The sequence below is a fragment of the Danio rerio genome, chromosome 5 (genome assembly GCF_052040795.2).
Source record: "Danio rerio strain M-AB ecotype USA chromosome 5, GRCz13ab, whole genome shotgun sequence".
NCBI lineage: Eukaryota > Metazoa > Chordata > Actinopteri > Cypriniformes > Danionidae > Danio > Danio rerio.
This window is the reverse complement of record NC_141025.1, coordinates 20,297,008-20,310,393: the sequence shown is the minus strand read 5'-3', so window position 1 is coordinate 20,310,393 and position 13,386 is coordinate 20,297,008. Positions and strand designations below refer to the sequence as shown.

The window sequence follows — 13,386 nt, the reverse complement described above, 5'->3', positions numbered from 1 at the left end:
TGTGTATGTATATCATGGAAAGCCCACAACCTCAAATTTCCTTGTGCTATAAATGATGCCTGCTGTTTGTTCAAACTACTTATTTAAAATGAACTGAAACAACACAATTCTCAAGTTTTTGGGGACAACTAAATTGTTTTATGTTCAATCCATTTAAATTGAAACCTAATATGTTAACCTAATTTTCTTATGTTGTCCCAAAACAAATTGATTGTGTGTTTTTTTTATTTTTTTTACAGTGCATTTTTCCCATGTCTCTTACCACTCACTCAGTAATTCAGGAACTTATTTTGTATATATGACCTGGACAGAGAGTGATTAACATATAACATCAAAACCACTCTCAGTCTCTCAGACTGCTGTGCACTTTCAGTGGGACATCAGTCAATGTCAGGCTTAAGAGAGACAACTGTGGCCAAACCAGGGGGGGGGTGAATGATCCAGTTTCAAAAACAACATGGCTTGGCTGATCCCTCGCCATCAGAGGAATCAAACTGCTGATAGTTTCTAGCAGCGCTGAATTAAGTAAGAGATACATAAGCGGTAGAACTCTTGCTTAGTGCTTAATACAAACACCAACTTACGTTACAAAGTGGGGATGATTGCCCATCTTCTCTTCAAGTTTCTCAAGAAAAGTGAGATCTGTGGCATCGCCTGGCCTCACACACTCCTCATCCTGAAACACCAAACCACACAAGTTCTCTCATGTTAAAAATCAACCAGTACACAAACAGCAAACACTCTTGTCTAAAAAAAAATCAAAGAAAACTTAAAATCTTCAATCAAGCATTTTCTAGACAAGTAAAAATTATTGTTTTGCTTTCAGAAATATGTCGGAATTAAGTGACATTTTCCTTAAAACAAGAAAAAATAATCTGACACTGGGGTAAGCAAAAAAAAAATATATTCTTTTGTTTGTTTTAGCCTAGCAGGCACACAACATCATAAGACAATATCAGGTTAGATTTAGGTGTTGGCGTCTAGTGACCAAAATTAAATGTCTAGTCAGCGTCTAAGGACAACGTTATTTTTATGTCCAATAATGGCATCAAATTCCATTGATATTTTGTTGATTTTAGGTTGTATTGGAAAGTGACCAAAATCCAACATCTGATAGATGTCATAGTGGTAATGTCCAAACAATGTCAAGGTGTAACATGATAGATGTTGATTTGGGACGCTGGGTTCTGACGTCAACCTGGTTTTCATTTCCAAACAAAATCTAATGTACCCACGAAGTTGGGGTACATTGGGGTACAACGTCAGTATGACATCAAGTCCTGTGCCTGCAAAGAAGCAACAACTAACTTAATTTTAACTTATTATTTCTGAAAACAAGACAATATTATTTGCTTGTCTAGAACAGGGAAAATTAGTCAGTGATGCGCCACCCCCTATATCCTCTGAGGTGGTTATAAATATATAAACTTTGCACACAACGATGCACTCATACCAATAGGCCCAAGTTTATTCATCATGTAATTTCAAATAACACCACTCGGAGACCGAGTTTAGCCTGGTGCCATAAAATTAATGTGCTGTGTTTTTAATATAACATAATCAACCCACGGGTCAAAAACAATCGAAAGGCTGATGGCTTTTTATTTGCAAGTTGTTTTTTTAACTACTAACTACTATTTTTTCTTCTGTAGGTTTTGGATAAAATATGGTGATTGTAATTCAATGAAATGAATTTGACTTTAGGAAATCACCAAGCGACCTCGCCTGATTGTCCCGGCCCCCACTTTGGGAACCACTGGTCTAAAATATACTTCTTAATTTAAGTTTTTTTAAAAGTTTATACTAGAAAAAAGGCAAAAGCTCTAAGTACCAACAACATTTTTGCAGTATAATGTTCATTTCAAAATGTGCCAGAGAAATGCATTGTACGTGTATAACTTCATACCAACACAGAGATGATTCCTCTGTGCTTCTCCTCCACCAGATCACATATGATTTTATTGTTGAAGAATTGAACAGGCTCCCACTGAAACCCAATTTAACAAAGTGTGAAGAGCGTTATTCTCTGATTTACAAACTTTGAATGTCATTGCATACGTGATTACTGAATGACTGATAAACTCACCCCGATTCCTTCTGCTTCATACTCCTCCTGTTCAGCCTTTAGCGTCAACTGAATGAAGAGCTGCTGTAGCTTCTCATTGCAGTAGTTTATACAAAACTGCTCAAAACTAAACACACATTGAAATAAAATGAACAAAAATATGCACTCATTGAACAAAAATTCTACACTCATCAGCCACTTTATTACGTACACAAGTTTAACAGCTTTTCAATACAAATTTCGAATCAGACAATCACACAATGCATTTAGGCATGTAGACATGATTAAGTTCAAATTGAGCATCAGAATGTTTAAATGTGGCGTGGTTGGTGCCTGATGGGCTGGTCAAAGTAAAGCCCGATGTATTGTCGATTTTTCCAATCCTGCCAGATTTTCATACCTTAAAAAGCACACTGTAACAGCAGTTAGTTTCCTCAAAAAAGTGAGTAAAACCGTTGCCAAAAAATGAACAAGTTGAATTTACTTTAAAAAGTAAGTAAATCCAATGTAAATTGGAACAGTTAAGCTGACTTAATCATTATAAATATGCACTTAATTATTTTACTTACTAATTTTAAGGAAACAGGTTTACTCACTTTAAGTAGAGTCATCTAATCCCTTTAAAAGTAATGGGTTTACTCACTTTTTAAAGTAGTCAACAAATCTATTTAAAAGCATCAGGTTTACTCACTTTTTTAAGTAGAGTCAACTAATATTTTTAAAAGCAACTGGTTTACTCCCTTTTTTAAGTAAAGCAATTGAATCACTTTTTTAAAGTGTAGGTAGAACATTTTGATGACTTATCAGATTGTGCTACCAGTGTTTAATTTGATGTGGAATTTTGTGATTATGAGGCTGTAATATCACCCTAACCTACCCCAATCCCTTATCCCAACCATTCAAATATAGTGTTGGTAGAATAATCTGACAAGTAGGATAAGATGTCAGGACACCGGCTCACACTTTGCAATTTGTAATAATCCTATACGATTGTAGCTTTTCAGACAGCACAAACATGATTTTCATGTCACATTGTAAGATCTCAGTTGTCAGGGTGTCAAACTGAACGACAATCAAGAAGCGCCAAACCTGGACACACAAGAAAAACAATCCAGAGTTTGACGTCATCCATCGGTCATCCATCCAGACACAATTAAACCTGCGTTCTGAAATAATACCTCACAGCAACCATAAACAATCTGTTGCTCTAATTTTGTGCACAGTATGCCTCAATGATAAAACCAGAGAAGAGGCTGTTTTGACGTTTCCTCGTGTTGGTTTGAAGTTGCTGTGCAGATTGATTCGTCAGATTTTGTTCTCCTATTGGTTCTTAATGTGACATCATCATAGATGATGACACACACTAGAGGAAAGTGTCTGAAATCGTGCAGAACACATGCAAAACTTCATTGGAGGAAAGATAAGATCACAAAAGCCATTAAGCGACTATCAGTAAACATGTTAAACCAACAATCAAAAACCACAGATTTTAGTAGAGGATTATAGAAATCTTTTTGGGATTTCCCAAATCTCAGATGACTAATTCGTAAATGAAATTACAAAGTGGAAGCATGGCTTATTTCAGAAACTGCTGATCTGCCAGATATTTATGTAAACCCATAATGACAATGGTCCAAAAAATAGGAAATATCAAATTGGCATCAGTTCTGTGGGACAATGTTCTGTCAGATGAGAGTGGCCAGATTGGTGTGAGAAAAAAAGGCTACTCAGATAAGCATTCCAACTAAGCTATGCAAAATACTATATTTGAATCCACAACAAGTGAATCCTTGAAGCAGATGAGCTACAGCAGCAGAACAAAAACCACTGGCTCATCTGATGTATCTTATTTTCATCAATATTTAGATGGTTGGGTCAGAATTTGGTTAAACGTGAAAGCATTGATGCATACTGCTTTGTATCAACTTACAATGCCTTGTTTTTCTTGCCAAGCTCTAGTCCCTTAATAACATTGTTTAACATGACAAAACCTACTTGAACATCGCTGCTGACCATTTCCATCCTTTTATGACAACAGAGTACCCAATCTTGTGAAGGCTACTTCCAGCAGGATACAGTGCTATCATAAGGTTCAAATCATCTCAAACTGTCTTCTCGCTCATATTTCTAAACACATACCTGTTAGCAGTGAATACCTCAAATCCATAGATGTCAAGCAATCCAATGACAGTCTTCCTTTCAGAATCCTAAACACAAAAAAAGTGGTGAAGAACGAAACAACACCTCCATTTCTTTAAAATGAAACCAAACATATTCGTCATAATTGTACCAAGAGATTTACAAAGTTATCAAACGTACAGGTTTTTTATGGGCTGGGGCTCGAAGCAGTGACCTTCTTGCTGTGAGGCGATCATGCTACCCACTGCACCACCATGACGCCCAGGTTTGTTGTTATTAATAGTATTATTATTTAACTTTTACTTACTTTATTCTCTAGAGACTCATTGATCCTGTTGACCAGCCATGTGAAAGCACGGTCATAGATGGCTTTGGCCAAAGCATCTCTGGCATAGATAGCATGATCCACAGTGTATGGACTGAGAACCTAAGGGCCAGAAAGACAGAAAGATCACCCGATTGGAGAGTGACTGTTTTACAAAAGACAAAACATTACACACATGACCCAGTTTTACCTCTTCAGATTTGGCTTCAATCTTCCTAAATGTAAGAGCTCCATGAAGGACTTGAACATGGACACCTAACAGCTGAGCATCAAAATTAAACAGGAATGTTACACAGATATACAAAAATAAGTGTGATCATTCTGAAGCAACTTTAAAAAATCACTATTCTATCAGTGCAAGCTGTTTGTCATAAGTCAATATTAAATAGAAACTGACCTTGGATACCCATCTCAGCGCTGCATTAGAGTTTAAAATAGCATAACCTTTGGTGTCTCTATCAAAGTGCACATTCCCCAGATGAAGCACGCTAGATATGATCCCAAAGAGATGCTAGGGTGGTAAAGAAAAAAGATCACCTTATGATCAAAGCTGTTAGCAATCCAGCATACACTACCAGACAAAAGTCAGATTGCCTATGCAAGTTTTACGGACAACAAGTAATAACTTGACTTTAAGTTGATTATTTGTAATCAGAAGTGTCTTATATGAAAGGCAGAGGCCTCTAGATTACACTTATTTTACCTAAATAAAATATGATTTTTAATTATTCAATTAAGACAGTAAGGTCTGACTTTGCAGATAGACAAAAGTCTTGTCACTTAACACAAATACAGTACAGTATGGACTATATAGTCATGGTGGAGTGGAAAAAGAGTTAATATTGTGTATGACTCCTGTAAGCTTAGACGACTGCATCCATTCATCTCTGCAATGCCCAAATAACTTATTAATAAACTCATCTAGAATGGCAAAGAAAGCATTCATGGAGGACTCTCAGAGTTCATCAAGATTCTTTGGATTTATCTTCAATGCCTCCTCCTTCATTTTACCCCTGACAAGCTCAATAATGTTCATATCTGGTGTTTGGGCTGGCCAATCCTGGAGCTCCTCTACCTTCTTTGCTTTCTGAAACTTTGATGTGGAGGCTGAAGTATGAGAAGGAGAGAGAGTGGCATGAGAAGAATTTGCCCTCTCCTGTGGTTTGTAATGTAATTGGCAACAGAAATGTCTTGATACCTCAGGCTTTTTATGTTGCTATCCACTCTGCAGATCTCTCGCACGCCCCATGCTGAATGTAACCCCAAACCATGATTTTTTTCCTTCACCAAACTTGACCGATTTCAGTGAGAATCCTGGGTCCATGTGGATTCCAATAGGTTGTCTGCAGTATTTGTGATGATTGGGACGCAGTTCAACAGATGATTCATCGGAAAAATCTACCTTCTGCCCTTTTTCCAAATGATCAACTAGAAGTCAAGTTATTGTTTGTTGCTCTTACAACTTGGATTGACAACAAGACTTCTGTCAGGTAGTGTACAGTATACAGTCAAGCCTGAAATTATTCTTACCCATGGCAAAATCTGACTTAAAGGTTTTGTTCAAGTGCAACTAAAAGCTGAGAAATATTTTTTTTCCCACAATGATGCCTCTTATGGTCTTTTGGGAGAAACCTGTGTCAAAAAAAATGCTGGTTGAATAAAATAGCTTTAAGTCAGAATTTGTCAGGGGTATGAATAGTTTCAGGCTTGACTGTATTCACATATACACATGCACACAAAAAAAGTGCATTAAAAAAAAATCACCTCTCCTTACCTCAGTGTCACTAGCATCAAAGTCAATGACCGATAACGCATTTTTAACAGTTTTCCAGTCATTCTTGTCATTGATGGAGCTCACATTGGAACACTCTCCCTATTGAGAAAGCAAATGTATAAAAGAAAAACTGTCCATGCTTGTAGTCATATTGACACCAGATTTCGATTTAAACCATACCTGAACTAAATAACAATAGCGTTTAGTGTCCCTCTCCAAGCCTAGCTGCCTCAGCAGGTCTTCCTCCCCTCCTTCCACCAGCTGGTAGAAGATATGAAAGTTTCTCTCACCATGGTTTTGGTGAACCACTCTCGACTTTTCCAGCAGGTAACTGAGTATGTGGCCACCGACAGCATCTCCCTGTGTATTAGAATCAGGTGTTTATCTTTATGCAGTATTATGCAATGAAATGAAGCTAGCATCTGTTCATACCTGGATATCAAACTGGATGTCCATATATTTTCCAAAACGGCTAGAGTTGTCGTTTTTCATAGTCTTTGCATTTCCAAATGCCTAAAAGCAGATTTGATGAATGCATTGTATATGTAGGGAATGTTCAAATCTATTCTGGGAGTATTTTTGTTGGACCAACCTCTAACACAGGGTTAGACATGAGCATGCGGTCCCGCACAGTGTCCAGTAAGGTGGAACTAGGGCAGCTGACAGCATAGTACTGCAAGATCTTCTTGGAGGCCTCAGTTTTGCCTGCTCCACTCTCCCCAGATATTAAAATGAAGTGGTTGTTGGCTTCAGATAGCATGGTGTGGTAGGCATTATCTGCTAATGCATAACTAAAAAACGGACAAAAACATTTATTTTAAAATGTTTAATTTGCTGAATTAACAATGGAGATAAATAAATACTTACATATGCGGAGGAAGCTCAAAAAAGTTCACTCCCATATAAAGGTCCATTTGTTTCTTGGTATAGATATCCAACTCCTTGTACGGGTTTACAGATATCAGTAGAGTACCTATGTAAGTCTGTGAAAACAAACAGGTTTTTAAATTGAACTTCATCCCAATATATACATGAGGTTTTGTAATTTTGCACTCACGTATATCAAATCCTCAGTGAAACGTTTTTTCAGATTGTCCAGGAAGGCTGTCTCACTGTTGTGGGCATCAAGAAGCACAAAGTCCTGGATGCCAACTCGGTCTCTGGCAATCAGGGCTCCCTCTAAGTCCAACTGACCCAGTTTAACCTTTCCTTTCTGCCAATCAGACAAGCACAGCACTGACCATGACACAATTTGTTTACATTGATGAAGTCTATAGGATTGTGCCATTCAGCACCCGTAAAGTTCAGAAGCTTTGGTCTTAAAAGTGGCAAAACAGTCAACTGCATTTATAAATTAGGTGTGAAATTTTGTTTATGGACTGAGCCAGACACAAACTGTGAACATTTATTGCTATAATTCTGTGGATTTATGAGGATTGATTTTGGGAGTATCGCAAGTAAAAACTTAATATATAAAAACTAAAATAAATGCCTTTTTAACTTATATTTAATGTTAATTTTTTAAAAAAGGAAATCCAATTAGATCCATTTATTTGACAAACAAAACAAGTCTCTTATATAAAAGATCTACTAAAAGACTATCTCTTTACATACTGTATTGTAAAAATTCATAAAAACATTCACACAATTCACACAAGTAAATAAATAGACTCAATGACGGGCTAGAAATCTGCAAAAGTCTGTGGATTTCTGCACGCGCAGATTCCATTTGGGCCTAGTTATAGATAAAAGAAATGGCGGAAGGGAATAAAATGTCTCTCGTAATGCACTACTTCAGCAAAGATACTGACTCTTCTCCTTTTCATTAATAGGCTTGCTATCATGTTGAGACCGAGACCAAGAATCAGGGTCTAAGGTCTCTGATTAAGTCACGATCATCCAACCGCATAATCCCCTGCTGATGTTTAACTAAGTACTTTATAATGCTGTTCTCTATTGTAGAGGCTTTTGTAATGAGATATCATCTGCAATGAGTGTTCCTGTCCATGTGACTGGCAGCATTGTGTTCCCTAAGAAACCAGTATAAATAGCATGTTGTGGCTGGATTTATTTCCCCGATCATACCAAGTAATATTCGGTACACTTTAAAAACAGGCTGAAATTTCCTCAGATGACATTTCCAAACTAGTCAGTTTATACATGATTTATTTTCAATAATGAGCACAGGAGAAAGATCAACCACTTTAACACATTCTATAAAGACGAAAGAGAAGTGCATTTTTCAAAACAAGATAAAAAAAAAAACTTTTGCAACTTCATTAAACACTGATAGATGGAAAATATTTGAGGCTTTTCCAGTTTATTTTTCTTCAGGAAGTTGCTGTAATTTGTCCTCTCCCCATTTTGTTCTGCATGCAGGATATTTGACTTTCATATAGTGAATTGTAAGAAAAACCGAATAGGGGAACAGAAAAAAACCCCTAAGTCTAATCTAACGACTAGAAGCTCCCAAAATCTCCTCCGCCCCCCTTTTCACCCCCATAAACCTCATTAGCTCTGAAAGAGGCCAGTTTTTTTGTCCTGTAAATTCCAAAGACGATGGACAATGAAGAAGCTTTTAAAATGCAGTCTACATTCCATTACACATATTCTCTCTGCATATCCTTTCAAAATTTATTCATTAGAAAACATTTAATGTCACACCGAATTTCACACTGGGCAGTCCCAGGACAATAGATGAGATTTGGCCTATTTGGGCTGGTGCGGGCTGGTTGGATGTAGAGGGGGAGAGGGCAAAGCAGCAGAAGAGGGAGATATGGAGGGAAGGAGGGACGAAAGAAGGGGAAGGAGGGGGTTGCTTAAATTTGTCTGATCTGAGAGCTTCTGAAATGAGGCCTTCTTGAGACAACAGGACAGACTAAATTGTGCTGTAACGGTCTGTGTCCCGCTGCTCTCCGAGACACTCATTTAATATGCCCTCAGGGCACACAATGGAGGCTTGTTCTGAACGTCGCAGTTATACACACACCGTAATCAAGGGTACTGTGTGTGTGCTCAGGAGGGGGACAATTTTTTCCGATTGGAGATTTTCGTCCACCTGTCCGCCGATCAAAATTTTCATCCCACCGCACACACCACCCACCACCTCACAACACTTCACGCTCCCCACCATTTCATGTCCTCACCGACAACCCCAAAACATGCCCCTCCCCCTCTCACCCTGCTTTAAGCCAAAGGGGCAGGTGAACAATATCATTGAAGATCCCCCATTTGAGATGTCAGAACCAATCTCAATCTCAGCGTTATTGTGGAGACTCCCCCTCACTAGTTTCTGTCCCCACATGGGAACAAGCTGAACTCAATGTCACATGAGGAACAATGGATAGAGGGGATGCTAATGTTTATAGTGTGACACTTTCAGTGTGATAAGACGCATGAACATCAGCACAGGAAAAGCCTGTTCCTCTTCTCAAATGAGAGATGCAGCTGAAAGAATCAACATGTTACTCTCATTTGATTGATGAACTTTTATGATGCGCACAGAAAGAGCATTCTGAAGCCAGAATATCATTCATTTCCAAAAGGTTTGATGTCCATGAGTACAAACATAAACACTGAAGAGCTTCTTCATAGGAGAAAATTCAAACGGAAAGCATCAATGAATGTTTTTTTATGTTATAAAGATGCTTGCTTATGTAAACAAACTTGATATGGCTGGAGTGGAGTGTGCAGAAGCTCTTGAATACAGTTTTCCTATGATCATGCTACAACTGGATTTTCTCAGAGCTGGAATTCTTGTATGTTTAATTTGTTGTAAGGAAAACCCAACATACTCTTTATACATTGTACTTACATCCATTTCCTACATGTACTTGCAACTGTTATTCATTTCTAACATTTTGTGCTTATAGAAATGAATTACAGATGTAATTACATGCAGAAAAGGTAAGCATATAATAATACAGGACTCAGCACAATGAGTACACCCCCATACATCTCTTATTTAAATGAATATTGTCTATAGCAGGGGTGTCCAAACTCAGTCCTAGAGGGCCGTTGTCCAGGAGAGTTAAGCTCCAACCCTAATCAAATACACCTGAGCCAGCTAATCAAGCTTTTAGATATACTAGAAACTTCCTGGCAGGTGTGTTAAAGCAAGTTGGAGATAAACTCTCCAGGACACCGGCCCCAGGACCGTGTTTGGACACCCCTGGTCTATAAGATGCTTTACAATATTATATTTGTGAATATACATTAGTCAGTACTAAAGCCAAATCTGGAGCTAATCTAATAAAATAACTTACGATAACGGTTCAAAAATTAGTAGCCCAAATTTATGTTATAGAAAAATGTTAAATAAAATTTTAAAAAATAGCAAGAATAAAAAAAACAAGAAAAATGCATAACATTTTGTTGAAATGTTGTAGTTTGTATTTTTTTGCATGAATTTAATTGTATTATGTTTCCATTTCTAAAAATGTTATGTGACTAAAATATTATTTTACTAAATTTATCTGTTTAATAAATCTGGTTTGTTCAAATGCACCAATATATATAACCCATATTCACTGAGAAATAAATATAAAAATATTCATTTTCAAAATGAAGTGTCCTCATATATGCTGAGCACTGTAAGTACAGTGTAAAAACATGTACATGACAAGTGCATTGTACCAAATTATTAATTTAAATATAAGTATAATTATTAATCCCACTTAACATGAAGTTTTTTTAAGATTACAGAAACTTTTCCAAACTTTTTCATTCAAATTGGTCTAATCTGATTATAATGCCGATACTGAAGTAACTAAAGCCAGTTAAATGCTTTAGGCAGCAAGCCTTTGTTAACATTATTAAGGTAAGTCATATTTAAATTATTCAACAATATTAAAGTAAATGCAAAAGCTACATTCATCGCCAGATCTATAATATTAACCTTTAGTCTTCCAGTTTAAAAGAAAAATGAAATAGCCATAAACATTTAAAGGATGCTATAAACTGTTAATTTACAGAGTACTATAGTATTGGGTTATAGGGTATCTAAATCCTCAGTTGAATTATTATTAATTTGAATATCATGTGTGAATTATTTAAATGGCCAAATTCTGACTGAGGAAAGTTGAATGTACTGGCCACCCTGCAGGCACAGGACATCAACATTGTCATATTGTTGTTGTACCCCACTGTTGTGGGGACGTTGGATTTTGTTTAGAAATGTAAATCAGGTTTGACCTTAGAACCCAACATCAGGCCAATGTTGGTGTCCAACATCCAACCTAAAATCAACCTAAGATCAACCACATATCAATGTCTAATCAAGTTACACCTTGACGTTGTGTGGATGTAACCACTATGACATCAGTCAGACGTTGGATTTTGGTCAATTTCCAACATAACTTAAAATCAACCAAATATTAACCGAATCAACGTCTAATCTAGTTATGCCTTGATGTTGTGTGGACGTAACCACTATGACATCTATCAGATGTTGGATTTTGGCCAATTTCCAACATAACCTAAAATCAACCAAACAACAGATTTGACGTCGTTACTGGACGTCAACATAACGTTGTCCTTAGACACTGCCTTGACATTGAATTTTGGTCACATGATGTCACAACATAAATATAACTTAATATTAATGTCTTATGATGTTGTGTGCATGCTGCTGGGCAGTTTGTTATTTGTGTATAGGCTTCAGTTTTTAATTAAAAAATAGTTTTAACAGACTCCTAAAAAAAATTATGATAGATGATAAAATTGTATTTTAAAAATAAATATATTTTCATATTTCTTTAAAATACTAATTTCAACACTATTTATAAAACTGTAATATAAAACTTAGTTTAAATGCACATTTGTAAATAAACACTTTAATAGAATGGTAATTTGGTGTAGTTATAATCACCATCCATCAAGCTAATCCAGCAAAAATTGTGCTTAAAATGTCACTAAAATGCAATATTTAAACCTCATAATTAAATAAAAAAATGAGGCAAATAACGACAAAAAGGTCAGGGTTTTTTGAAAAAAAGAACCACCCCTTTCAATAAACTGGCTACAGGCCTGAATAGGTTTAGGGGAAGGTTTATGCATAGTCCCAGTTTACGTAATGACTATAAATACAGTACACTACACTTTTGTGAAATTAAGTGCATTAGCTTCTCTTTTTTTAGTATAAAAGCTATTGCCTTTTAATTAAGAGATGGTCCTTTAGGCTGCCCTGTCAGTGTCAGTCACGGCCGAGTTGAGAAGACTTCTACCAAATCAGAGAGGGAGAGGGAGAGAGAGATAAACTGAGAAAGAGAAAGATACGGTAGTGACATCCTACTCTTCAGAGACCTGGCCAAGAATAAGAAAGACTAGACATTGTGGGCAACAGCAGCACTCTCCTAAAGTGAGCTCTGAGGTCTAGTTACATCTCTTTCTCAGAGTAAAAAAAAAAAAAAGTAGTTTTGACAGATTTATGGCTTGTGATCAATCAAGTGGGTGACAGATCGGACGCTGTGCTATGCTGAGGCTATCATCGCCAATTGTGTGCATAAACAAAAGCAATCAGGAAGTATAAATCAAAAAGGGCACGCTATTGGATATAGTATGGCTTTCTTATGATGTTTGTTTTTCATCATTGCTCTTATTTTTCTTGCCGCCTACATCGCTGGCTGATGTAAAGATAATATCCGTTACAGCTAAGTAAAGTAAAATAAAAATGCACACACATTAAGATATCTCGAAACACATGCAAACAGATCATACCTGCATCTTGGATCAGCCGCTGAATAAAATATGGAAACTACTCGCATCCAGACTGACTTTGTCCTGAATAATCCGTTCACAGTCAGCTAGAGCTGAGCAATTTCTACCAACCCAACACGTGCCATGGAACACCCAAAAAGTCCTCTGTGAATCTAGAAATTAATCTAGCCTAAAACTTCTTTAAAAGTTACTTGCAGCGTTTCTAACCAGGCTTGCAAATGCCTGGAACGCGGAGAGGATGGCCATCTATTATTGCTGTGCTCTTCACAATAATGACCCATGTTCTAGTTGCGAGGCCTGGGTATTTAATGATTCATGGTCCAGTCAGGAGGGGGTTCAGAGAACTAGAGATCTTATTCAGTGCTT

At 36.9% G+C, this 13,386-nt stretch overlaps 1 protein-coding gene across 5 annotated transcripts in view; it reads right to left on the bottom strand.

Moving 5' to 3' along the window:
* myo1ha (myosin IHa) overlaps positions 1-13,386 on the bottom strand; it is a 27,711-nt gene extending 14,325 nt beyond the window's left edge. For 2 of the 5 annotated variants that reach the window (XR_015491056.1, XM_087253350.1), the window contains exons 1-13: positions 7,361-7,668; positions 7,171-7,286; positions 6,896-7,094; positions 6,736-6,816; positions 6,484-6,663; positions 6,304-6,402; positions 4,927-5,040; positions 4,720-4,791; positions 4,512-4,631; positions 4,205-4,272; positions 2,087-2,192; positions 1,907-1,987; positions 585-676 (exon numbers count right to left, since the gene is read on the bottom strand). Coding sequence is in view for 4 of the 5 variants with exons in the window: in XM_087253350.1 (XP_087109476.1) it covers positions 585-676; positions 1,907-1,987; positions 2,087-2,192; positions 4,205-4,272; positions 4,512-4,631; positions 4,720-4,791; positions 4,927-5,040; positions 6,304-6,402; positions 6,484-6,663; positions 6,736-6,816; positions 6,896-7,094; positions 7,171-7,286; positions 7,361-7,591 (1,559 nt within the window). In the remaining variant the exon portion in view is untranslated. Of the gene's footprint in view, positions 1-584; positions 677-1,906; positions 1,988-2,086; positions 2,193-4,204; positions 4,273-4,511; positions 4,632-4,719; positions 4,792-4,926; positions 5,041-6,303; positions 6,403-6,483; positions 6,664-6,735; positions 6,817-6,895; positions 7,095-7,170; positions 7,287-7,360; positions 7,669-13,020 lie in introns of those variants that run through there. The other 3 variants (XM_087253352.1, XM_087253353.1, XM_087253351.1) reach the window with 3 other exon arrangements.